At 42.3% G+C, this 27,889-nt stretch overlaps 1 protein-coding gene across 1 annotated transcript; it reads right to left on the reverse strand.

Annotated features, from left to right (window-relative positions):
• Positions 1-1,053: 1,053 nt before the first annotated feature.
• tpcn3 (two pore segment channel 3) lies at positions 1,054-27,889 on the reverse strand. Its single transcript, XM_063187031.1, has 19 exons — positions 27,426-27,889; positions 26,744-26,826; positions 26,516-26,633; positions 25,252-25,380; positions 23,879-23,995; positions 21,832-21,950; positions 21,216-21,317; positions 19,184-19,310; positions 18,366-18,567; positions 15,908-16,052; positions 14,073-14,258; positions 12,750-12,814; positions 12,094-12,178; positions 11,596-11,665; positions 9,468-9,687; positions 7,210-7,300; positions 6,452-6,565; positions 5,581-5,693; positions 1,054-1,965 (listed from the first exon to the last, which is right to left on the reverse strand). The coding sequence occupies exons 1-19, from the start codon at positions 27,522-27,524 to the stop codon at positions 1,844-1,846; spliced, it is 2,307 nt and encodes a 768-aa protein (XP_063043101.1). The 5' UTR covers positions 27,525-27,889; the 3' UTR covers positions 1,054-1,843.

Genomic DNA, 27,889 nt, shown 5'->3' on the forward strand with positions numbered 1-27,889 from the left:
CTTCATATTGTGGAGATTAACTTTTTATTTTAAGTCTTTTGGTAACCACAAATAAACAAAACGGTCATCACAAAAACAACAACAAACACTTTTCATGTATTTTGTTAAATGTTGAATGTTAAATGTTAAATGTTAATTTGTACTGCATTTATAATTGATCACTTATTCTTACCAGTCCATCACTGTTACCTGTCCTGTCCTGCACTTTATGTCAGTCTGTAAAATGTCAGTCTTGTATGTCTTGTCCTGGCATGGTATAGAGAGAAAACGTAATTTCATTTTTTCTTTGTATGTCTTGTGCATATGAAGAAAGTGACAATAAAAGCGGACTTGACTTGACAACCCCCGTTAACAAGAGCAATATGGGCAATAGCAGAGAAATTAGAATAGAGGAGAAGCCTCACTCATTGGTTCTCATTTTAGCCAATGAGCTTTGCAGTTCTCTTGGGCGCCCACTAGAGGGCACAGTGGGCCACTGATAGCATGGCGGGCTACTCACGCTCCCTGTGATGTCTCTTGTATAACATGTGGATATGTACAGACCTAGGTTAATCTAGGTCTGTGTGGATATGTATATCGTGTGTGTGTGTGTCTGTGTGTGTGTGTGGTGTCATTTTCTCAAAACTATGACAACAGGAAATATTAAACGTCATTCATTTTCACAAGTGGCTTTAGCAGAGCTATTTTCTACAGTGCAGATAGAGTTGGAAAGCCGTCTTCAGATGTCTTCCTCATAGCCTATTGGGTTGGTCACTACGTACAGATCCTGCACACTGTTCACATTTGCATGGTTTAATGCAACATTTCGGTCTGCTGACCTTCTTCAAGCAATGACCATCGACGAAGGAATTGCTTGAAGAAGGTCAGTAGACCGTTGCATTAAACCATGCAAATGTGAACAGTGTGCGGGAGCTTTCTTTGCTTTAACGTTGGTGACCTAGGGGTTCCACTCCTACGCACCTGACCAAGGAGGTGTGCAAAAATTCTTCACTCACTATGTAGAGATACCATGTGACCACACATTCAAATAATAACAATGCAGCAGGCCAGATCTGAAAAGTATGCCATGAACTGTATTTCATCCAGAGAAATTGAAAGACATCTACATGCATCATACTTTTTTATATCAATAGTGCAGTTCAAATGTATACCACAAACAACAGACACTTGAGCTATTAACAATATTTCTGACGTCAACTCCTATAGGGAGAAACATGTCATTTCAAAACAGCCAGACTGGTGCCACACAGGCAGGAGAATATCAACACATCAGCAAACCATTTATATCACTACTGCCTTACCACACAAATACGCCTAGCGCGACGCGATTGAAGCGACAGAGAATCGCATCTGTGCAGCAAGAGTGATACGAGCGATTGAAGCGACTACAGTGTGTCCGTTAATACAAGCAGAAGGCAAAGCATTCAAACATTCCCATTGGCTGTGGTCACTGACCTCTACTATACAGTCATTGGCTGTCGCAGCTGGTCGCCGAACCGAGTCATAGAAAGTTGAACGGATTTCAACTTCAAACTGTCGCTCTCGGCGTGCGAATCACCTCTAGTCTCCAGAATCGCTTTTGTCGCGCGACTCAATACAAAGTCAATTACATCCGTCGCTCGCCTCGCTCTTGTCGCGCTAGGTGTATTTGTGCGGTTACACAGTATTTACATCATGACTGCCTTTTCTTACACATACAAATAGTTGAAAAGAGGAGGTATATAGTGGTTAACATCTTGTTTACATGTTGCACATTCACCAAATGCATAAAAAATATGGTGCAAAAATATAGGATTTACTTCTGAGATAATTAAAGCGCTTTAAGACTTTTTTCCCGCCCTGGTTATACGGCCCCAAAGACTGGATTTGGAAAGTTGGGGTTTTCTTCGTCCTCCTCATCGATGTCTTCTAGACTGAGGTCCGCTTCGAACATGCGCTGCAAAAGCCCGTCCACCGTTTTGTATCCTACGGAAACACAAATGACGACAATTATGACAAATAAAAACAATAATAGCGATTAAAACAGCAGACACTAAAACGATGATTTCTGCCTCGTTGGCACTAAGCACCATCGTTGGCAACACCTTTTTGACACCAAGAAGAGAAAACCAAGTCCTCCAAAAGAAAACAAAATAAAGCCTTTAAAGTGATGCTGCACCATTTTTGAAAATAAGCTCATATTACACCCCCGAATAAGTTAAATGATTGAGTTTTTCCTTTCTCCTGTGCTTCCTGGCGTTCTCTGAATATAGCAGTGCACATTTTACCTCCAAACTAGCAATTACCACCGAGTCCTATGAGACCATCTGGCGGCTAGCTGGTCTCATGGAACTCAGTTAACTGCTAGCATGGAGGTAAAATTTATACTGCCATAAGAGAACGGTTGGAAGCACAGGAGAAAGGAAAAACTCAATCATTTAACTTAAGGGGAGGTGTAATATGAGCTTATTTCCAAAAATGGGACAGTATCACTTCAAATGCGAGCAAATATGTTTTGGTTGGGGTGCCACTTCAAATGACTTTGTCCCGAGCCCGGCTAAAGCGGTCAGCAGCCCTGCTACGTGCTACCACAACTCAGAGCCATGAAAGTAAGAGTTATGCGGATCCCATTGACCTCCATGTTTCCTTTTTACACAAATACGGAAGCTCACAGAGCCTTTTACACACCAATTGCCATCGACAGTTCCAGAAGTAGTAGTTCAGATACGCCGCGCTCTTCCGTGTGGTGCGTCTCCAGTTGAATAACTTGGAAGGTGAAAAAGTGGATCGCACTCGGGTTCTTCTTTTCTTCTTTTTTATTTTGTATTATTTACATAGCAGCAGAAGTGTAGACAAATGTTTCGGCTGTTGCCATGACTGTCTCCACTTGTGCTTGTCTACACTTCTGCCGCTATGTAAATAATAAAAAATAAAAAAGAAGAAAAGAAGAACCCGAGTGAAATCCGCTTTTTCACCTTCCATTGACATAGTTCCAAAATAGTTCCAGGAAGTGCAGGAAATGTAAATGTAATTCATTTTTATGTCATCTTTGCTGGTTATGTAGTTGTTCTGTGTTAGTCTCTAGCGAAAAGAAAGAAAGCCTCTGGCGGGTACAGGAAGTTGGTTCGTGACATGAGTCACATACAGTAGATTCAAATAGTTCCATACAGTAGATTCAAATAGTTCCAAAGTTGTCACAACTCTGAATTCCATGGCTCTGCTAAATGGGATGCAAGGCAATGCAATGCTGCCCACCATCACAACACACTTGGAAACATTCATATATTATTACATTACATTACATTGCATTTGGCAGACGCTTTATAACCAAAGCGACTTTCAGAAGAGGACATAATCAAGCCAACATCACAAGCAAATACAAAGTGCACAGGAGATATACAGAACAACAAGTGCAATTACAAAGAGGGGTTAGTTTTTTTTTTTTTTTTTTTTTTTTTTTTTTTTTTTTTTATAAAGAGGAAGTAATGAGAACACACACACACAAACACACACTCACAAACTAAACTAAACTAAACATAATGTCAGGATTCTGCCCTGGGGCAAGGCCAGTTCAATCATTAGTCTAGTAGATTCTCTCGAAAGAGGAATGTCTTTAGTTGTTTCTTGAAGGCTGCAAGAGAGGTGCTTAGTCTTGCTGCCTCTGGGAGACTGTTCCACCACTTGGGAACCACCACGGAGAACAATCTTGACTGGGAGTACCTAGAGCGACTGGATGGCAGAGCCAGACGGCTTGTGCTGGATGAGCGCAGATCTCTTCCAGTAACATAAGGCGTTAGTAGGTCCTTCAGATAAGCTGGGGCCGTTCCTGTGATGGTTTTGTAGGCGAGGGTCAATGCCTTGTGCTTGATCCGGGCGGCGATCGGTAACCAGTGCAACTCAATAAATAGAGGAGTAACATGGGTTCTTTTGGGTTGATTGAAGATCAACCGTGCCGCCGCATTCTGGATCATCTGCAGAGGCTTTAGCGCACAAGCAGGTAGACCTGTCATGAGTGAGTTGCAGTAGTCAACGCGGGACAGGACCGTGGCCTGGACCAGTCGTTGTGTAGAATATTGTGTCAGCACAGGTCTGATATTCCGTACGTTGGACATCTGGATTCGACAGGTCCGGGTGACTGAGTTGATGTAGTTGGAGCATGACAGCTCATCATCAATCATGACGCCAAGGTTTTTGGCGACTTTGCTTGGGGTCACGATGGTGGAGCCTATCTTGAGGTTGATGTTGTGACTGAGCGGCTCTTTTGCTGGGATCACCAGGAGCTCTGTCTTGGCCAGGTTCAGCTGTAGGTGGTGGTCCTTCATCCATGTTGACAAGTCGGTGAGGCAGGCAGAGATGCGTTCCGAAACCGTGGTGTCCTCTGGACGGAACGACAGGTACATCTGGGTGTCATCAGCATAGCAGTGGTAGGAGAACCCATGTGTTTGAATGACACGTCCCAGGGAGGACGTGTATATTGCAAACAGAAGGGGTCCCAGCACTGATCCTTGGGGTACGCCTGTGGAGAGGGTGTGAGTCGTAGACAGCTTCCCTTGCCATGACACACTGAAGGTGCGTCCAGAGAGGTAGGAGTTGAACCATGAGTGGACAACGCCTGTGATTCCCATGGCTGTGAGTATCCTCAGGAGGATCTTGTGGTTGACTGTGTCAAAGGCTGCAGATAGGTCTAGTAGTATGAGGACCGAGGATAGTCCTTCCGTTCTTGCAGTCCTTAGAGCTTCAGTCACTGAGAGTAACGCAGTTTCAGTTGAATGTCCACTTCTGAAACCAGATTGTTTTGGGTCAAGTAATCCGTTCTGGTTTAGGAAGTTGGTGACTTGCTTTGCAACTGCCCTTTCTAGCGTCTTGGATAGGAAGGGAAGCAGTGAGACAGGTCTGTAGTTTTCGACATGAGCAGGGTTCAATGTAGGCTTCTTCATATAATTAAAAGGGACACTGTGTGAGATTGTCAGTTGTTTATATCCAGAATTCATGCTGCCCATTCACTAATGTTACCTTTTTCATGAATAGGCCTACTTACCACCACCATCAAATTCTAAGTATTCATTATGACTGGAAAAATTGCACTTTTCATACATGAAAAGGGGGATCTTCTCCATGGTCCGCCATTTTGAATTTTCTGAAATTGCCATTTTTAGCTGCAAAAATGACTCTATTTGGACCATACTAGAAAATATTTGCTTATTACTTAGTAAACTTTCATGTAAATATCAATTTTGGTGATAGCCAACCCAGTTTCAATGAGCAGCATAGTTGCAGTACATATAATTAAATGGACGATGCAAAGATTCATAACGGCGACCAAGGATTTTCCAGAAGGACCAGGGGAAAGGGATGCCTCCTTTACTGACAGGCAGCGCCAAGGCCAACCATAAAGAAAATGATAAAATGCCCACATGGCTCTGAGATGGTTTGACTATTTCATGATCAGCACCGAACAATAAAAATGCAAAATGCGAGGATGATAACCATTCAAATATGCATGCGATTACAAGTTGAATGAATCTGGAATGAACTTTTCAAAAAGTAGAATTTTTCATGGATGGGACATTTGTGTCCAAATGGTGAATTGGCACGACTCACTTCTTGAAGCGATTTTAAACACCAGGGAAGGCTTCTCCTTTGGTGCCTGTGACGGTCCCAAGTCATCATGATTCGTTTCCATGGCATCCACCAAGTTGCCCTCGGTTTCATCCCTATTAATTACAACACACACACACACACACACACACACACACACACACACACACACACACACACACACACACACACACACACACACACACACACACACACACACACACACCAGCAACCAAAACACAATCAATGCAATCTATCAACTCAATAATCTCAAATGGCACACTTTTGATAGTGGACTGACGGTTAATGCATAATTCACACAGGTCTGAGGTCTTTAGTGCATAGTGTCGTGGGAGAGTTTGAGCACTATGCACTGTGCCCTCACAGGAAGTAACTGCCATGATTAGCATTAGCTCGAAAAAATATTGGCGAGCTAATGCTAATCTAACTGACAGACTTTTCACAACACGATGCACTAAAGACCCCCAGTGCACTGTGAGCACTATGCACTAACAGTCAGTGCACTGCCATAAGTGTGCCATCTGACACACAGGGCTAGTCGGCACCTCTGGCCCGCCCATGAAGCTGCATGTACTTTGTACATTCCAATGAACATCTGTGCCAATGTCCATCCTTGCATACCAAAGTGAACTATTCTGGGTTATTTTGGCAGTTAGGTGCTGCACTAAATGCTCCACCCGCTGGTCGTGCGGTGCCAATCACAGCCAGTCATTAGACATATTGATTAGCGACTACATACAGTGGGTGGAGCTTACGGAGGGAAAACAAGCAGCTTCATAGCAGGGCCCCGAGGGGCCGCCTGGGTGTATCGTAGGTAGGTACATAGTACAGTATGTCACGGCGAGAGACTCACAATGTAAAGTTCAGCTCCAGCTCCTCAATCTTCTTCTCCAAGGACGTCTGTAAGTCACTTTTGTCCAACGTGTACTCGACAAAAAAGGCTTCCAGAATAAAAGCCACAAAAATGCTACAAAAGAAAAGCATGTATTAGATTCTCAAATCAGCACATAACTTGACAACACATCAGTGGGTGAAAAAGTTCAAAGATCCTTGCACAGCTTCTAGGTGCTGGTAGACGCAGGAATATGCAATATTTCAAAAGAAAAAGTTTACCGCAGACTTGTTTGACTTAATGCCGTTTCATCCAGAGCGAACAGCGCGTTTCACCTCTGTGCGGCATGCCTGAGCGAACCTGATGAGGCGAAACGCGTTGTTCGCTCTGAATAAAAGAACATAAAGTCAAACAAGTGTGAGGTAAACGTTTTTTCCTTTTGAAACATATCAGTGGGTGTTTATAAAGAAACTCGGTAACACTTTATTTTAGGGATACATCCATTAGCACTAATACATACAATGTGCCTGTATAAGTAACTTGTAAGGCATGTACAAAGCAAAATCAAACATTTGTTAGGCATGTAATCGCAAATGTCTTGTTCATGCACAATAAGGGATTTATTACCAATTTAACCTTAGTAAGGACCTAGTAGGCCTTAGCGTTTGCTTAGTACATGCATTACAAGTTACTTATGCAGGCATTAACATTGTATGTATTAGTGCTTATAGATGTATCCCTAAAATAAAGAGTTACCGGAAACTCTGTATTTCACGTACTTGATGATTATGATGACGACCACGATGTGGAACAGCACAAAGAAGATGCGTGCGGACATGTGAGTCACACTCGTGAAGCCACTCGCCAGAAGTATGAACGTGTTAAAGAAGGTCAATTCCCAACACCAGAACTCTTCTCTCATTTCAGCAGCTAACAGTGGCATTCTTGTTGTTCTTGATAACCCCTCTCCTCATACATGTGTATAAACAGGTTCTAGAAAAGGGATTCATCTTGTACTACAAACCCCAACTCCGATGAAGTTGGGACTTTTGGTAAACAGTGAATAAAATTAAAATGCTATCATTTTCAAAACATTCAATCTATTCAATAGATGGAGAATAGTGAAAAGACAACATATTAAGTGTTAAAACCGAGAAAAAATATTGTTTTGGGGGACATATGTACTCATTTCTAATTTGATAAATCCAACACGTCTCAAAAGAGTTGGGACGGGGACGGGGACGGGGACAATAAATGGCAGCAAAACAAAAGACAACACTTAACAGTTAAATACATTGACCAATGAGATGATTTGGTATAAAAAAAAACAGTGTTAATTCCTATCTTGGACATGATTTCACCATCTTAAATGGTGGGTGTATTCCTTGTCATGTTTTGCAATGTTTTCCTTTCTGTAGTGCTTACAGTGTGACAGGTCTTGACCAAAAGCCCAACATTTTATCACCTGCTGGTCCTTATGATGGAGCCAAACTGTTAAAACATAGTAGAGAATGCAATTTGACCTTACTATGTGGCAGTAATCGAAGATCTCCCTTCAAAATATAATGCATGAGTGGCTTTTCATGCTGTTTAAAACCCATTTATACCATTCAGCACTGTATTTAACTCTACAGATGAGTGAGAACATCTTAACCAATGCACTACTGCACCAGCATGCCATCATGGAGGCTGACCTTTGAAGTTAGCACTAACACAAGTTGGATGGTCCATTTTCACTGTAGCACAGGATGTGCAATGCTCTATTATTGTCAAAAAGAATGGACTTCTACAACTTCTGCTGACTTCTGTAAGCAAAGGACAGTTTCCCATGTCTTCTGGGTTTATTTCAAGTGAGCTCAGGTGCTTAGGAGAATGTTACACCCCTGTATCATTTGCACGCATTAAGCATTCTTAATATGGTCAATTTTCAATAGCTCTAGCACTCCAGGAATTAGAGTGAGACTACAGCCAATATATATTTCATGGTGTCATGAACCTATACAATGGTTTTAGTAAGGAAAATATGTCTTATATACACTCAATCGTGGTAAATCAAAGGGAATTCAAAAATGTATGCAATAACTATGGTAATTATTCCCTTTGCATCTTTAATTCTGAGTGACTCAGCCTCTCTGTGATGATCTTATACCTGGACACCTATATTGTCCGTCAGTACAATTCATTTTGAAATGTTCTTCTGTGTTGTTTGATCTTATTTGGATGTTTCCTAAATTCCATTGATCCCCGTCCCAACTTATTTGAGACGTGTTGGATTTATCAAATTAGAAATGAGTACATATGTCCCCCAAAACAATATTTTTTCTCGGTTTTAACACTTAATATGTTGTCTTTTCACTATTCTCCATCTAATGAATAGATTGAATGTTTTGAAAATGATAGCATTTCGATTTTATTCACTGTTTACCAAACGTCCCAACTTCATCGGAGTTGGGGTTTGTATATGGCAGCCTTGTCTTACCGAATGGTTTCTCAATACAATCATTCATTGTCTTTCCATTGTGAGGCCTCACCAGTAAAATCTACAACATACCGGCATGTAATCCTTTCATTGAAAGCCTAAAATAAAAAACAAAAAAATTAAAAAAGAAAACATAGCCTGATTGTCACTGACGGTGCGTGTGTGTACACAAACTACCGTCTGGTAGCACTGCCGTTAACATGCTCTTCTCGAGTCAGAAAATAAATGGTGCATTTATTGCAACTCACCACCAACAAATTCCTCCAAAAACGTTTCTGTTCATCTCTAAAGAGTCAATATAGTCTAGACTCTGTCCTCTGACTCATCAATGCGAGCAGCCCTTGATATTTAAGCAATAAATGCTCAGATTATTTTCTACTCGAGAAGAGCGTGTTAATGGCAGCGCTACCAGACGCTAGTCTGTGCAGCTCCGCACCACCAGGGGGCTCCGGAACTAAACAAACACACCGTCGATGAGAACCAGGCTATTAAAAACATGACTCAAACAAGGATATCGTGCCAATACAATAGATGTTAATGGGACTCAGCAAAGGATATCGTGCCACTGGTTGACAACGGTGAGCTCCAGCAGCAGGACGAAGGACGAGGCCACGTCGTTAAAGTTATTCTTGCAATAGTTGTTCTTCGCGAAGGCGGTGCCTTGTAGCAGCGGATTCCCACAGTAGTCTTTATGTGGGTTGGTGGAGTTGGGGCCGTAAAACTGGATTTTATTCTTGAACAGCTCCATACCCACCATGGCAAAGATATAGTACACCACCTGTGGAGAGGAGCATGGGAAGTTTTCAAACAACAACAACATCCACTTCTGGCCTTGAAAAGTGTTTACATTTTTTATAGAAATAAACAGACAAGTATTTTTCTGCCAACAAATAAGTTAACCCTTAAAGGTGGTGTGGCAGGTTAACCATTTTTAGAAAATGTACCATTATGACATCACGTTGGGGGTTCCGCAGGCTCATAGGAGTCTATGTAGAACCTTAGAATCCTGGGGGAGTTCCCCCAACGTGATGTCATACCTGCAACCCCACACTTAAAGGAACAGTCCAGCCTTTTTCGATGTTCACATATTTCCAAGTAATGTGCATATCATGTTCCTCTCTGTTCAGTCCTTGACATTATTCACATAGACTATCATGATCATTGGAAGTAAATTGTGTCATTATCATCAAGCCGCAAGTTATCACTGGGCAGAATTAAATAACCGTTTTGCACTCTGGTGAATTTTACATTCATTTTAAAGTGCTTCACAAGTATGGAAGAAGAAGGATTTCACAGGTCGACAAGGAAGTTATAATTAAAAACCCTTTATTTTATCTGGGGCATGTTAACACTGGTAAAACCGCCAACCGGTTTCAACCCAAACTGGGTCTTCATCAGGGCGTAACCTTCATAAGTATATTTGATAATTTATTTGGTAAAATAGACTTCCACTGCCATGTTAAATATGGCTATGCCCCTCCCCTTCTGCGGTCATGTTACCACGCCCCCCAAAGGCTCTATACCTCCCCCCCAAGGGGCCGCAGACACCCCGTTGAGAAACCCCAGGCTACTTTAAGGGGAAGTGGTTGTGCACATTATAACTTGAGCTATTCATTTCTGAAATTGCCGTTTGACTTCATGGCTGTGGACTAGGTGTTTATGCTCCATTTACAGCGGCTTTCATCCACAACCACAGGAAGTGCAAGTGAAACGGCTATTTCAAAAATGAATAGCTCAAGTTGTAAACGATATGAATAATTAACTTACATTTACTTTTGAGATGAAATATTATCAGGGCAACCTGTAGGCCTGTGTGATCTTCGTTTTACTACGGCTTGAAACGCGATTCAAGTCAAGTCAAGCCAAGTCAAATAGGTTTCATTGTCAATTTCTTTACATGCACTGGTCATACAAAGAATTTGAAATTACATTTCTTGATTCAAGTCAAGTCAAGCCAAGTAAAGTGTACTTTATTGACAAAAGCCTATGTAACAAGGTAATTACAGAAGAAATTGTGTATGACCAGTCTCCAATGTGCAGTTAGACTAAACATATACATAACACATTGACAATCATGCACGCACGCACGCACGCACGCACATGCACACCAAAAGAAGTGTAATCAAGTGGTCATGTGAAGTAGTGTAGATGCGGTATGCGAGGTGCTGAGAATTAAGTGCAAGTGGCGTGGAAACAGCCCAATCTGGCAACACTGGTGGCGTGGTGAGAGCAATGCAGGTGGCATCAGAGTCGTGGATACAAGTGGCGTGGATACAAGTGGCGTGGATACAAGTGGCGTGGATACAAGTGGTGTGGTTGCAAGTGGCGTGGTGAAAGCAATGCCATCAGAGTCATGGATACGTCTGCTACCCGTGTCGCCTACCGTGTAATAAAACAGCCGGCCGTGTAATAAAACCGCTTGTTTAGTTATTTTACGGCGGTTGGCTGAATTGCATTCCGAGCTGTTGTAAAATATGAAGATCACCGTACAGGTGTGGAATGTGTCATGTTGTTATGCCATTCATTCTGGAACTAGCCATGTCGTTATGTTATTCATTCTGTTATCAGCCCTACTATGTCTTCATTATTTGAAATGAGTAATGCTACCTGCTACAGTTTAAACAAAAGTTTTACTTTTGGTTACCAAGTGTATCTCTAACACATGTTGTGAAGATGAAATACTTACCAAAATCAGCTGACCAAATGTCAGAATAGTCGGCCAAATCTTGATGAGGGTATTAATAATAGCTCGAAATCTAGAAGAGAACAAAATATATAATACAGACCAGATATAACACATGAGTGTTTGCAAAACCTCAATCCTTTCTTAATAAAGTCGTAAAATCACATGATTAATTCAATACTCTAATACACTAGTGTAAACAAGTAGAGTAAGCAAGCTACTAAATGTTCTGAAAGGGCTACAGAGCTACCAGGCTTCTAGAGACTATTAACAGTTATATCGATTCATCTAAAATTTGAGTGAGAAACTTACAAAATGTGCAAAAGGTTTACGCTTCCAACCCTATCATACTGTGCTTATTCATCTTGTATTTTGTATAAATGGTTTATAATGGTTTTTGCACATAAACATGACACATTTAACAGCCTTCATTTTGGATGTAGGAGTGAAGGTTAAAATGCAATAACGGTAATGATTTAATGCAACATGTCTTTACGTTACCTTTGGATGCTGTCTACTACACGTATAAGTCTGAAAACTCGCAGGATGAATACAATATCCAGGATCTCGCGACTGGTATATCCAGCTATAAAACACACATTAGATCAATGTTACTTTAACACTGCATAGGCCTACAATGTTATTTTAACACTGCATAGGCCTACACTGTCATACTATGAGTTGTAGAAAACAGCAGAAGAGGCCTACAGTGTTATTTCAGCACTGCATAGGCCTACAGTGTTATTTTAACACTGCATAGGCCTACAGTGTTATTTCAGCACTGCATAGGCCTACAGTGTTATTTCAGCACTGCATAGGCCTACAGTGTTATTTCAACACTGCATAGACCTGCAATGTACCAGTGTTATTTCAGCACTGCATAGGCCTACAGTGTTAGTTTGGCACGGCATAGGCCTACACTGTCATACTATGAGTTGTAGAAAACAGCAGAAGAGGCCTACAATGTTATTTCAACACTGCATAGACCTGCAATGTCATACACATTAGATCAATGTTACTTTAACACTGCATAGGCCTACAGTGTTATTTCAGCACTGCATAGGCCTACAGTGTTAGTTTGGCACGGCATAGGCCTACACTGTCATACTATGAGTTGTAGAAAACAGCAGAAGAGTAGAGTATGGAGAGTAACTCACATGACTTCAGAGCACTGGTTGCAATCGTAGCGATCAGGGCGGCTACAACAATGATCGTGTCAAACCTGAAGAGGGGAAAGAGGATCATTAGCACTTTGGAAATTAGCCTCGATTAGCCACACATGCTATGATGCCTTCTGTTAGGCTGTTGTGTACTCTATCAAATAGTGGAATACTTTATAAAGCGTGTTGTTTTGTGTCTGGAAAAACATCTTTGTTGAGCTGTGCTAGTGAGCATTCTTAACAGAAATAGCTCTAGGATAGGGGTTCTGCATGTTTCATGTACAGAACATTTTCTCAAATCTACGGTCAAAATGGAATTAATGATCATCCTTCCCTTAAATACTAAATGCTGATGTACAATTCTGTCATTACATAAACAAAGAGAGTACTAAATATTTCACTTGACAAGAATTTTGCATTACTCAGCAACTTTAATAGCAACCTAAACATGTCTTCATACATCAAACAATTCTTCTGTTGAATCTGCAGTCTTTAGACTGTATGTAGGCCTACTGTAATCACTCCATGGTGGTAATGTCCTCAAGTTATGGAGGTTGTGTGTAATGTATGTATTAGGGGTGTGAATCTTATACCCACAAAAGTGTCATTCCATATCAAATCAACAGGAGCCCGCGCACTTAGGTCTCAAAACATTCTGAAAATATTACCAAATGGTACTTAAGAGAAACACTGTAAATGTATTTGAATGTAAGATGTCTACTCTCTGTGTTACAGCCAATTTTACTGGGATCATCCATGCCCCGCAATTGGATTGCACCGCCGAATCGATCATTGTTGACACCGCTACCATACTGTAGCCAGACTCACCAGTTCCGGAACTCGTTAGCCAGACTCACCAGTTCTGGAACTCGTTATCACCATACAGTATAGTAGGCAGACTCACCAGTTCCAAAACTCGTATTATATCTTATCGTATCGTATCGTTTCGTCATCACCATAGCGTAGCATGACTCACCAGTTCCAGAACTCGTGTTTGTTGAAGAAGGCTCTCGACTCACCAGTTCCAGAACTCGTGTTTGTTGAAGAAGGCTCTCGACTCACCAGTTCCAGAACTCGTGTTTGTTGAAGAAGGCTCTCGACTCACCAGTTCCAGAACTCGTGTTTGTTGAAGAAGGCTCTCGACTCACCAGTTCCAGAACTCGTGTTTGTTGAAGAAGGCTCTCGACTCACCAGTTCCAGAACTCGTGTTTGTTGAAGAAGGCTCTCGACTCACCAGTTCCAGAACTCGTGTTTGTTGAAGAAGGCTCTCGACTCACCAGTTCCAGAACTCGTGTTTGTTGAAGAAGGCTCTCGACTCACCAGTTCCAGAACTCGTGTTTGTTGAAGAAGGCTCGTGGCTCGAAGGTGTAGAGCTTCAGCACGATCTCCAGCAGGTAGAGTGCCAAGAAGATCCACTCAGCGTTGGAGATGAGCGGGTTCTCCTCATCCAGCCCGATGAAGACCGCGTTCACCAGGATGATGACGTCGTAGACATACACAAACACCCTGAAATCAATACCACCACATCAAAGATATACACAAACACCCTGAAATAAATACCACATAATATACACAAACACCCTGAAATCACAAACACAACATACACAAACACCCTGAAATCAATACCACCACATAATATACACAAACACCCTGAAATCACAAACACAACATACACAAACACCCTGAAATCAATACCACCACATAATATACACAAACACCCTGAAATAAATACCACAACCACCACATAATATACACAAACAAACACCCTGAAATCACAAACACACCACCACATCATAGACATACACAAACACCCTGAAATCAATACCACAACACCATAGATATACACAAACACCCTGAAATCACAAACACAACCACCACATCATAAATATACACAAACACCCTGAAATCAATACCACATCATAGACATACACAAACACCCTGAAATCACAAACACAACCACCACATAATATACACAAACACCCTGAAATCACAAACACAACACCATAGATATACACAAACACCCTGAAATCACAAACACAACCACCACATAATAGATATACACAAACACCCTGAAATCACAAACACAACTTCATAGATATACACAAACACCCTGAAATCACAAACACAACTTCATAGATATACACAAACACCCTGAAATCAATACCACAACACCATAGATATACACAAACACCCTGAAATCACAAACACAACACCATAGATATACACAAACACCCTGAAATCAATACCCATAGAGGTAGAAAATAACACTAGAGAGGACACAGCAATTTGCGACAGCACTGGGAAATGGCAGCTGGAGCTTCCCAACTTCCGTAGGTAGTGTAGGCAATGCAAGTCAATGGAGAACACGCCCACCCCTGTCAAGAAATTGACTAAAACTGTGTAAATATGAAGTAACACTTTAATCAAAGACCAGATTTGAAATGTCGGGCTAAATATTTAGTTAAATCATATGAGTCGATAAAATACATTTAAAAATCAAATAATGTATTTTATGAACATAGTTGGCAACACACTTCAACTATTGTCCTTGTATAGTGTGTTGATGGACATTTTCACATGATTAAGCCATTTTTGACAGAGGTGAGCCTCGTTCTCCGTTAATTTCCATTTCTCTGATCTACCTACAGATAATGGCTGCTACAGATTGCCGTAAAAAGGGGGGCGGGGTCCTCTCTAGTGTTATTTTCTACCTCTATGTCAATACCACAACACCATAGATATACACAAACACCCTGCAAACACAACACCATAGATATACACAAACACCCTGCAAACACAACATCATAGATATACACAAACACCCTGCAAACACAACCACAATAATGAAACCATTCACGTATACTCAACAAATGCACTATAGATCTCTACACATTGAGAGACATACTGTAATGATATGTACATGATCTGTGAATTGCACACATTTTCCAAAAACATGGCACTCACATAAGTGACATGAGTATGAGGCAGCTCTGACACATTCACTCACAACACACATTCTCATTACAGCCTGTATTCTTATCTCCATCTGTTCTTCATGAACTGTATACTGATGTACTATTTATTGACCCCACAATGCAATGTATTTTTATTGTTTTAATGTCTTCTTGTTTTTTTGGTCCCAGCAGCAGCCTGACCTGTGTTGCACCATGCGGCGGACCAGGCGGCTTCCAGCGGAGTTGTAGAGTCCCGGTAGCCAGATCTTTAACGGGTGCGGACGACTCTTCATGGTGATCACCTGGATGTTTAATAGATCCGGGAGCTGGACAAACGCCATCTTGCCTAAAAAGGGGGCGATGGAAAAGAACCACAATAATAAGAATAATGACAAGAACAAGAAGAAGAAATAACAAACTTGATTTTAAGGGTTTTGTAATTGCAGATGTTCATGCCAGTAAGTGAGATAAATTATGAGACATTAAAATGTAAAAAATTGAATTTTAAAAAACTACATTTTAAAAATAGTCTATGTCTGTGTCCTTGTCCTTGTCCTTGTGTGTGTGTGCGTGTGCGTGCGTGTGTGTGTGTGTCATGGCTTTGAAATTACACAAACAACACAGAAAACAACAGTTATCTGAGTATAAATTATGAGATATTAAAATGTAATTAAAAAAAAAAAAAACATTTAAAAAATAGTCTGTGTATGTGTTGTGTTCATGTCCCTGTGTGCGTGTGTGTGTGTGTGTGTGTGTGTGTGTGTCAGGGTAAGCAAGTGACCCTTAAAGTAAGCGGGAGCTCTTGTCATAGGAGTTGGATTAAACTAAATGTTACAGTAGGCCTCCGTCCATAGATTAAAGCAAAAAGTAACAATGGGGGCAGCTGTGGCCTAGTGACTAAGGAGATGGTTGCAAGTTCGAAACCCACCCTTACCACTCCCTATCTCACTCCAGGGCTGAGGTGTCCTTGACCATGGTACCTAACCCCACACTGCTCCAGGGACTGTCACCAATACCCTGTACTTAAAATAACTGAGTCGCAGCTCAGCTACACATTGGAATCTAAAGCAAATTCAAAAGTCGTTCCATCAGGCTTTGAAAAAAAGGAAGAAACTAGATTTTTTGTTTTTTTTAAGCGTTACTCAGTGCGACCAACTTGACCACATAGTTATTTTTAGTCGCGTCATCGAAAAATTGGGCTGAGTGGTTGCCACAGTTGCACTTGTTGCAACCAGCGATTAAAAAAAAAGAAAATGAATGTGAGAATAACCACATTAGACTGAGAATATCATGTCCATGCTCTGCTAAACAGCTAGTTGGTATGATGCTGCCCTTTACAGTAAGGTGCGTCCACAAGATGTATGTTAATATTCACAGTCAAAACAATTTAGCTGTAGAGAGCTTTGTGCAGCTCAAAGACCTTTCATTGAGAGGACAAGTCTTCGCTCCTGAAGTGCATAGTGTAGCAGGCCTCATCAGCGGTGCCCCTGCCCCTCGTTGCCACATCAGAGGCGTGTTTCTCCACCACAGCTAAATAAGCTGCGATGCAATTTCCCACCGGCAACCAACCAAGTTGCTAAACAGTTAGCAATGACACTTTTGAGAAACGGGGTCCAGAATTGGAATGGACAAAGTCCGTTTCAGAGAAACGAAACATCTCCGAGCTACAGAAGTAGGAGAGACAGACACGGGAGGCAGAAGACACGGGAGGCAGACACGGGAGGCAAACACGTTAACCTGTGAGCTAAATGGCCAGGCCATCAGCTGAGTCGCCAATGCATCTGTATACAGGTATCGGGAGGGAGGCTTACTAATCACTACATCATTTTGCACCATTAAACGCAAATTCTTTGGCAGAAGCCACACAAGAATGCCATGTGTAGGCCTAATGTAAGCATGATTTATTTGTTTTGGTATTTACCATACTTCACAATTCTCCATCAGGGGCAACTGATTTCGATTATATGTACAGTATATTGTAATTAACTGATTTGATATGGACGATATGATCTGGTCTTTTACATGGATAGTCTTAAGAATACTGAATGACCAAACCAAGTGAAAAGTTACATACAAAGGCTGTACTAAATACTAACTACAGTGTTCCTGTGCACTTGCAACAGGTGCCAACTAGAAGAGCTCGTAGTAAAACATTAGTAAACCTCCCTCCTGAGGCCTCATACAGTATCAGTGGAACGTTAGTAAACCTCCTGAAGCCTCATACAGTATCAGTAAAAGGTTGGTAAACCTCCCTCCCGAAGCCTCATACAGTATCAGTGGAACGTTAAAAACCTCCCTCCTGAAGCCTCATACAGTATCAGTGGAACGTTAGTAAACCTCCTGAAGCCTCATACAGTATCAATAGAACGTTAGTAAACCTCCCTCCTGAGGCCTCATACAGTATCGGTAGAGCCCCGCTATTGGCCTGGCCCTCTATCTCAGCGGTAATCGTGCGGTGCCTCCCATGCCCCAACTGGAGTGTTGACTGGTAGGTTGTGGGTTCGAGTCCCAAGTAGCGAACTAGCGAAGGATCACCTCAGTTACACTGGTGCCGTGACCCGGGTGGGAGTAAGGTTTAGGGGGCTGAGTGCCAACTAGCTGAGTTCGGCATAAAATGAGTGAACACAGCGCAGGAACAACGTAGTTCCAGACCACTGACCTATGGAGCCTTTCTTGTCGTCGTCGGATACGCTCCACAGCAGCTCCCTGTGTCCGCTGCTGATTCCGGGCTGGACCAGACACACCAGCTGGGTCCAGTGGGCCTTGCTGACGCTGCTCTCCTGCCCCGCACCCGACTGCAGCACGCCAAACGCTCGCAACATCTTCCTCCTTTTGGCCTTCACAAGCTGCCGAACTTCCTCCTGGGGAAGGGCCAGCACAGGAAAGGGTGCAGATTGATTAAAAGACAGCACTGCAGTTACCACAGTTACTGGCTGGAAGTGATGTCATCTCGGCCCAGTGTTAATTTCGTCAACCATGACTGTGACTAAAATATTTCGTCAAAGCCCTTTTTTGATTTTCGTCATTTAGACTAAGACTAAGACTAAATTGGGAAGGCAATGACTAAAATATGACTAAGACTAAAATTGATTTTCGTCATTGTGACCAAGACTACGACAACATTTTTTAAAAAAGTACTAAATTAACACTGGTGTTAAATGAAATAGAGAAAAAGAGAACCAGTGTGTGAAGACGGTTTATTCTGTACAGTCAATGATATATGTTAAAAAGAGAAGCAGTGTGTGGAGAAGTTCTATTATGTACAGTGTTGACTAAAATGAATAAAAGTTGACAAAGACTAAAATTGATTTTCGTCATTTAGACAAAGACTAAGACTAAATTGGGAAGGCAATGACTAAAATATGACAGACTAAAATTGATTTTCGTCATTGTGACTAAGACTACGATTACATTTTTAAAAAGCTGACAAAATTAACACTGTCTCGGCCATAATACACATCGTTTTGTTCTTTTTACCTTCAAATATTTTTTGTAGTTGTTGTAAACGACGGCGAGGAAGACAGACATGAAGATGTAGGTGTTGATCAGGATGTACACGATGAAGAAGACGGCGAAGAAACTGCTGTAGTTGTACGCTGGCATCCTGTGGAGTGAAAAGAGCAGTGTTGAGTTAAGTCTCTAGTTAACCACAATAGCCATAGCATCCTATGGAGTGAAAAAACAGTGTTGAGTGAAGTCTCTAGTTAACCACAATAGCCATAGCATCCTGTGGAGTGAAAAGAGGAGTGATGAGTGAAGAAACACAATAACCATAGCATCCTATGGAGTGAAAAAACAGTGTTGAGTGAAGTCTCTAACCACAATAGCCATAGCATCCTATGAATAAAAAGAGCAGTCCTAACTAAAATAGCCATAGCATCCTATGAATAAAAAGAGCAGTGCTAACCACAATAGCCATAGCATCCTATGAATAAAAAGAGCAGTGTTGACTGAAGTCTCGTGTGAACCACAATAGCCATAGCAACCAAATGGTGATGCCAACATCAAAATGCACATGATTCAACTAGGTTTTATCAATGTCAAATATTTTGCATTCTCTATCCACTTTTACATATTATTATACACTGTGCTTATATCAAGGCATATACTTATCACTTATTATATAGTATTGTGTATATATAGGCTACAATATGTATTGATACATAGTTTTTACACATTTATACATGAGTTTTGCATGTAAAAACTCCCACTGCCATGATTTTAGAGTTCATGTCTCGATATACAGTAGAGCAGTGATTCCCAACCTATGGGTCGGGACCCAACCTTTGGCTTGCCAAAGATTCACAGTGGGTTGCGAAGCCCTCTTGATTTTAAGGGGTTTAATTTGAATATCATATATAGCCCACGTTGAATAAATGACAAAGCATTTAAACTGATATATGCATAGAAGCAACAAAATGTTAGTGATACATTAAACAGCTATTCTATATGTAACCGAAGACAAATTGAGGAAGAAAATTATAACAAATGAGTTTTCGCAGGAAACAGAGTATCATGTGGCTCGCACGATTGGGTCACCAAAGCTTACAATGGTAAAAATATGGGTCCCAGAAGAAAAAGGTTGGGAACCACTGCAGTAGAGCATTAAGGTTGGGGGGCACAGCAGTAGAGCTCCATTGATGCCACAGCAGTAGAGCTCCATTGATGCCACAGCAGTAGAGCTCCATTGATGCCACAGCAGTAGAGCGCCATTGATGCATTAAGGTTGGGTCCCCACCCACAGGTTGGGGGCCACTGCAGTAGAGAACCATTGATGCATTAAGGTTGGGTCCCGACCCACAGGTTGGGGACCACTGCAGTAGAGCGCCATTGATGCCACTGCAGTAGAACACCATTGATGCCACAGCAGTAGAGCGCCATTGATGCCACTGCAGTAGAGCGCCATTGATGCATTAAGGTTGGGTCCCCACCCACAGGTTGGGGGGCACTGCAGTAGAGAACCATTGATGCATTAAGGTTGGGTCCCGACCCACAGGTTGGGGACCACTGCAGTAGAGCTCCATTGATGCCACTGCAGTAGAGCGCCATTGATGCCACTGCAGTAGAGCTCCATTGATGCCACAGCAGTAGAGCGCCATTGATGCATTAAGGTTGGGTCCCCACCCACAGGTTGGGGGCCACTGCAGTAGAGAACCATTGATGCATTAAGGTTGGGTCCCGACCCATAGGTTGGGAACCGCTGCAGTAGAGCCATAGGTTGGGTCCCGACCCACAGGTTGGGAACCGCTGCAGTAGAGCGCCATTGATACATTAAAACAGGTTGGGAACCGCTGCAGTAGAGCCCCATTGATGCATTACGGTTGGGTCCCGACCCACAGGTTGGGGACCACTGCAGTAGAGCTCCATTGATGCATTACGGTTGGGTCCCGACCCACAGGTTGGGGACCACTGCAGTAGAGCGCCATTGATGCCACTGCAGTAGAACACCATTGATGCCACTGCAGTAGAGAACCATTGATGCATTAAAAAGATGATTCTCAATACTCACATGACATCCGGACTGTTGGCAGTGGTGACGAGAACGTAGAGGTCAAAGACGATCTCCAAATAGTTTGTAAAATATGATGCTCCTTCCACCGTTTTAAGGCCCCTTGAAAGCAGAAATAATAATAATAATAATAATAATAATAATAATAATAATAATAATAATAATAATAATAATACATTAGTTTTCTGTGATGCTCCTTGAAAGCAGAAATGCGTGCAATGAATGTGCTGATACTGAAAGGGATGTTATCAAGAAAACCAGAATGGATTATATTGAAAAGTTGAAAAAGGTGTGTGTGTGTGTGTGTGTGTGTGTGTGTCAGGGGTGGAACTTGAGTTTTTTCCCCACCAGTCACGGTGGCAGGTAGATTTCAAAATGCACTGCTCTTACCAGTTAAAGTGACTGGTGGGTTGAAAAATGTACCAGTCACCACTGAAATGTACCCGTCATTGGCAGGTGGACGGTTGCTTATTTCCATCCCTGGTGTGTGTGTGTGTGTGTGTGTATGTGTATGTGTGTGTGTGTGAGTATGTGTGAGTGTGTGTGTGTGTGTGTGTGTGTGTGTGTGTGTGTGTACATGTGAATTCTGCATGTGTGCATTCTGCACCACACTTACCTTTTCCCGAAGAGTTTGAGGCCCATGAGTGAGAACATGAGCACGCTGAACATGAAGAGCAAGAAGACGTACATGATCTGGGGCAGCGCGTTGCGGATGCTCCTGAACGCCCGGCGCAGCTGCAGGGGGAGGACACGCCAGATATGGCAACACAACTTTACTGAACGCTTATTACAGCTGAGGACACACCAGATATGGCAACACAACACAACTCAACGCTTATTACAGCTGAGGACACACCAGATATGGCAACACAACTTTACTGAACGCTTATTACAGCTGAGGACACACCAGATATGGCAACACAACTTTACTGAACGCTTATTACAGCTGAGGACACGCCAGATATGGCAACACAACACAACTCAACGCTTATTACAGCTGAGGACACGCCAGATATGGCAACACAACTTTAGGCCTACTCGACTCTTTAAAATATACTGTTCTGTTCATGACATGAATTGGGATTCCATTACATTTCTATCTATCTATCTATCTATCTATCTATCTATCTATCTATCTATCTATCTATCTATCTATCTATCTATCTATCCATCTATCTATCCATCTATCTATCTATCTATCCATCAATCCATCTATCTATCGAGTTAAGCTACCAAGCCATTACAATGCACTACATTACCACTCCTCAGAAGGGTGTTGGCTCCGCACCCCTCAGGAGAAGGGGTTTGGTTTTGGCTGTTTGATGAAGAGGCCAACAGAACTTCAGGCCCTGCCTGCCAAGGCTGCCGTTGGCCCTGTGTGGTACAACAGTCTAACACCACTAGTTGACACCACAGCCATGGAATTAGTCTTACGCCTGGTTCAGACTCCTCCTTCAGTTGCAGGACACGTACTGTCAGCGGGGGGATGGCGGCAGATCACGCACCCAAACAGCCACCACGCCCCCCTCTTCAGAACTGAAATAAACCCTTGCAGCGCTAAACGTACATTTCTCCCAGGCTGAATTGTCCGTAATCTGACGCTACCCAAATTCAAAACAAATTGTGTTGTGATTGGTCTGCCAGACTCAGGGCAATGTGTTCAAAATGTACGACCGATCCGTGGCTAGACTAGCCTGGTCCAGACCATCCCATAATACTACCATTTCATTTCGTATTTATGGTCTGGCATTTGTTTGCTCTGAAGCAATTGTAGGAAGCAGGAAGCTTGCATTCAGTTATGGTTTGAAATTATTGGACACCTCTCACCCAATCGCTGGCAGTTACTCAAAAACAACATAGCGCAGACCAATGGCTCTGGCGCAGATGTGTACGTCATTGTCACGAGCGTCCTCCCCCTTTCGCCCCCACGTGGGGGGCGTATTCGATTATTGGCTGTTTTCTGGGGGGGGCGTTGCGATCAAAATTCTACTGCTCCAGGCACTCCACAGAGAAGCACGGCCAGACTACAGTAGTGGAGCCAATCCTTTGGCGGAAGTACGTAGGATGGCTCGCAAGGCTATGGCTAGACCACTCGCAACCGAAAAATGTCGGCGTCCAGCCAAAGGCGCTGGTTTACTAGGCTATGGTAAAATACTAGCCTACTTGAAAAAGGTTTTTTTTATAATGGATCATTTTTGTAATGGCTTTAGACAGGGCTTACATCTAAACTCTTTAAATACTTAAAGGGACACTGTGCAGGAAATGGTCAAAAAAGGTACTGCAACTATGCTGCTCATTGAAACTGGGCTGCCTTTTGCCAAATTTGATCTTTACATGAAAGTTTTCTGAGTAATAAACAAATATTATCTAGTATGGTCTAAGTAGAGTCATTTTTGCAGCTAAAAATGGCTATTTTTGAAAATTCTAAATGGCGGACCATGGAGAAGATCCCGCTTTTCATGTATGAAAAGTGTAATTTTCCCAGTCATAATGAATACTTAGAATTTGATGGTGGTGGTAAGTGTTCATGAAAAAGGTAACATTAGTGAATGGGCAGCAGAATTCATGCTGCCCATTCACTAAACAACTACAAATCTCACACAGTGTTCCTTTAACAAGCATGACAAGTATTACTGCTCGAGAGGACAGTGTATTTTCCCAACCTGTCGGCCCTCAGTGATGTTGACCAATAGGAGCGGTCGGAGCACTCTGGACCAGCGGACTCCAAAGTGTCCGGCCGTCTTCAGCCCCACGTACGTGATCATGTCAACCAGAGAGAGCTGGAGAGCACAGCAAGAGAAAGAAATGAAGAGGAATATTAAATATATACTGTATATACATATATACACACATACATATATTGAACCCCAATCATCTCCATGTATAGCCTGGTTCTCATCGACTGTACATGTGTGCCGCTACGGAGCCCCCTACCATCTGGTAGCGCTGCCATTAACATGCTCTTCTTGAGTAGAAAATAAACGGAGCATTTATTGCTTAAATATCAACGGCAGCTCGCATTGATGAGTCACAGGGCAGATTATAGACTATAGTGGCACTTTAGAGATGAACAGAAAACATTTTTAGAGGAATTTGTTAGTGTTGAGTTGCAATAAGTGCACCATTTATTTTCGGACTCGAGAAGAGCATGTTAACGGCAGTGCTACCAGACGGTAGTTTGTGTACACACACACACCGTCGGTGAGAATCAGGCTACTCCATTCACTGAAAAAGAGTGAAATTCAAACAAACTGACTGACACACCTCTAGTGAACACAAGCCACTCTGCCTGTAAACTGGTAGAAAATGCTGAATGCTTGAAACAAAAGGCCGAAGTTCATTTTGCAACAATGAGCAACACTGCTCTCCTCAGCACACTGCTCTCCTCAGCACATTTCATCTGTCTGCACTGAGACTTCCTGTGCCCTCACACCCAGGGGCAGAATATGGCACAGGCCTACCGGGCCCAGGCCCAGGGGCCCACAAGAGTCACGCGGGCCCTGAAGCCAAAGCCTCTAGATTTCCATTCTCATATTGCGTAAAGATCACACTTTTAACAACTGTGTTTTTTCACCTTTTCTCAGGGGATACCCCTCGCCACCCCCCACCCCCCTACAACATAGACTTTCATACCTGGACTAAACCCTGAATCGTTGTGCAAATTAGCAACACGCATTGTGGGGGGGCCTTTCTTATTGCCTGGCCCAGGGGCCCATGGAGTAATATTCTGTCCTGCCTCCACAAGGTTGCATGGTTAAAAGGATCTCGAATAACTTGATTCATTTCTTTCATGGTACAAGTGGCTGAAATAAAGCAGTCAAAACAAACTACAACACTTGTTGGAGATAGAATTTTGAAAGTAAACCAGAGCACTTCAAGAGAGATTAACTTGTGAATTCACTTGTAAAACAACTAGGCTAACTTTTCACTCATATATTATTAAGTCTATGCATTGTGATGTTATTTAATAACAATGTACACACTTAAATATTCACAGAAGGGTAAAATATGAGTGATGTGGTTTTTTTTGTCTTACTGAAATGATGACGATGATGAAAATGTTCTTTGGGTCCATCCAGAACTTGTCGTGTGGGATGACTTTGGCGTAGTGAACAAGTCTCGCTGTGAAGGCGATCAGGCACACCAGCTCCACCACGCCGGTGGCCTGCAGGGGAGGGGGAGGGGGGGGGGGGTGTCAGATCAGATCAATGTCAGAAAAGTAGCTTTGAGAAACAGAAAAATAACCGCTTCTTTATTTATGTATTTGATTGAATGCAATGCACTTTTCAGTGTTGTTGTGTTATTCAATGTTTTGTTCTAACCCCGATGGCCATCTACACCTATTGTTCTGTAGAGGGATTTCCTATAAAGGTATTTCCAATGTAGGTAGGCCTATAGGTATCTCCAATGCAGGTAGGCCTATAGGTATTTCCAATGTAGGTAGGCCTATAGGTATCTCCAATGTAGGTAGGCCTATAGGTATTTCCAATGTAGGTAGGCCTATAGGTATTTCCAATGTAGGTAGGCCTATAGGTATCTCCAATGTAGGTAGGCCTATAGGTATTTCCAATGTAGGTAGGCCTATAGGTATCTCCAATGTAGGTAGGCCTATAGGTATTTCCAATGTAGGTAGGCCTATAGGTATATCTCCAATGTAGGTAGGCCTATAGGTATATCTCCAATGTAGGTAGGCCTATAGGTATATTTCCAATGTAGGTAGGCCTATAGGTATTTCCAATGTAGGTAGGCCTATAGGTATATCTCCAATGTAGGTAGGCCTATAGGTATATCTCCAATGTAGGTAGGCCTATAGGTATATCTCCAATGTAGGTAGGCCTATAGGTATTTCCAATGTAGGTAGGCCTATAGGTATTTCCAATGTAGGTAGGCCTATAGGTATTTCCAATGTAGGTAGGCCTATAGAGGTATTTCCAATGCACCTTTTTACCTGCAAGTGGTGTTGGCTATGATTATGCGTTGCCATTGCAATGTAATGTAAAGTCAATGTATACAGTTAGGCCTACCCATAATGCAATATAATGGAATGTAGTTAGGCCAGCCCATAATGTAATATTTGGTAATGTAATGTAATGTAATGTCTATGTATACAGTGTAATATAATATAATATAATGTAATGTCGATGTGTACAGTTAGGCCTACCCATAATGTAATGTCTATGTATACAGTGTAATGTAATATAATGTCATGTAATGTCGATGTGTACAGTTAGGCCTACCCATAATGCAATATAATGTGATAATGTAATGTAATGTAATTGATAGAGTTATGCTAGGCCTACCCATATTGGCATATCAGGGATGAGAGCGGGCTCCTCAAACACAGCTAAGCCCAGATCCACGATGATGAAGACATAGATGAAGAGCTTCATGCCCCGGTGGTTGTACAGCTGGTACAGTCTGACAGACAGCACAGGGACAAAATAAAATAAAATAAAATAAAATAATCACTCACAGCAATGTAATGACTCTTTCCAACTGTAGTCTACAGGTGTTGCGTCATAGCCTACCTGACAGCTTGAGGAGAGGTATCAAAGAATGTGTTCCGATTATACTGGGCATCGGAGACGTATGCAGCGGCAAGGTCAAAATCCTGACAAATACAAAGAAACAAGAAATAGAATTCAGACTTCACTTGCACACAAACTCCAAGGATGTAGCCTATATTTGGCCTATTGCACCTACTGATAAACTTCAACTGCATTATCAATCATCAAAGCAGTGCATATTGGGACAAGAGGAGTCTAGGAAATCTCCATATCTAATGATGAACAGATTGTGTTCACCAAATGCTTGCTCTGGCATGAGAATGCTGAACATTATAGAGAGCAGACACTAAAATCGCAGAGACCGGCTGAAGTTAAGAAGTAGACTCTGGGCGACATGGAACGCTGGCTGTTTATTTTGCACGTTTCCTTTTTCAGGACGCGCAGGAAGATTTAGGAGGTGAGTTCATTTGAACCAAAAGAATGCACCGAAATCACTTGAAGGAAAGCAGACCTAAAACACAATCGGAGCTGCCAAGGAGAGTGGAAACTAGATGTCACGGTAACGGTAACGCACATCAACATCTACTTTAGCAAAGTCTTCGTCTTAGTTTAACAGAGTCTTTGACAGAGATGCGCATACAGCAAAAAAGCAGGATATCCTATGTTTAGGCTACGCGAGTAACTCTGATCGTAGTGTACTCACATCTTTTGTCTTGGAGCCGACATCTGTAGCGTCACCGTTAACGGGTTGGTGTTCTGGAGTTTCGGAGCTGACTTTTTTGGCCTCCTCAATCGAAGACATTCTTCAGACTAGACTAAGCACTCTGAGTGCAACTCCTCTCAAAGTTGACGGGACTGCCGACGCCTCAAAATCTGCAAGCGATGGGATCCATGAGCATTCCTCTCGGTGTTGGCCGCACTGTCGATTTGTTACATTGTAGCGAACTTACAAATGTTGCGCATTTCAAAGTTGAAACAATAAAAACGTCCCGCAACTCATTTGCGCAAAAAGAGCACAGCCATACCGCACTATAATCCCTTTAAAACGCAGAAACAAACGGGAGTCTAGTAGTGTTGTGCCGTCTGCTGAACTGTGATTTCCATCATGTGACGTGTAACGGAATAGACCAAGGATAGGCTGTTTTATGGCACGGGCGCATGTGTTGG

The sequence above is a fragment of the Engraulis encrasicolus genome, chromosome 1 (assembly GCF_034702125.1).
Source record: "Engraulis encrasicolus isolate BLACKSEA-1 chromosome 1, IST_EnEncr_1.0, whole genome shotgun sequence".
In the NCBI taxonomy this organism is placed as follows: domain Eukaryota; kingdom Metazoa; phylum Chordata; class Actinopteri; order Clupeiformes; family Engraulidae; genus Engraulis; species Engraulis encrasicolus.

What these genes read in the sequence shown, in the direction of transcription:
- tpcn3 (XM_063187031.1), bottom strand. Translation starts at nt 27,524, where the DNA reads ATGTCTTCGATTGAGGAGGCCAAAAAAGTCAGCTCCGAAACTCCAGAA. An exon ending in CGACAAGAAAGGCTCCATAG is followed by an intron (nt 16,053 to 18,365) that starts GTCAGTGGTCTG and finishes CCCCCTTTTTAG; the next exon opens with GCAAGATGGCGTTTGTCCAG. An exon ending in AACCAGTGCTCTGAAGTCAT is followed by an intron (nt 12,179 to 12,749) that starts GTGAGTTACTCT and finishes TGTGTTTTATAG; the next exon opens with CTGGATATACCAGTCGCGAG.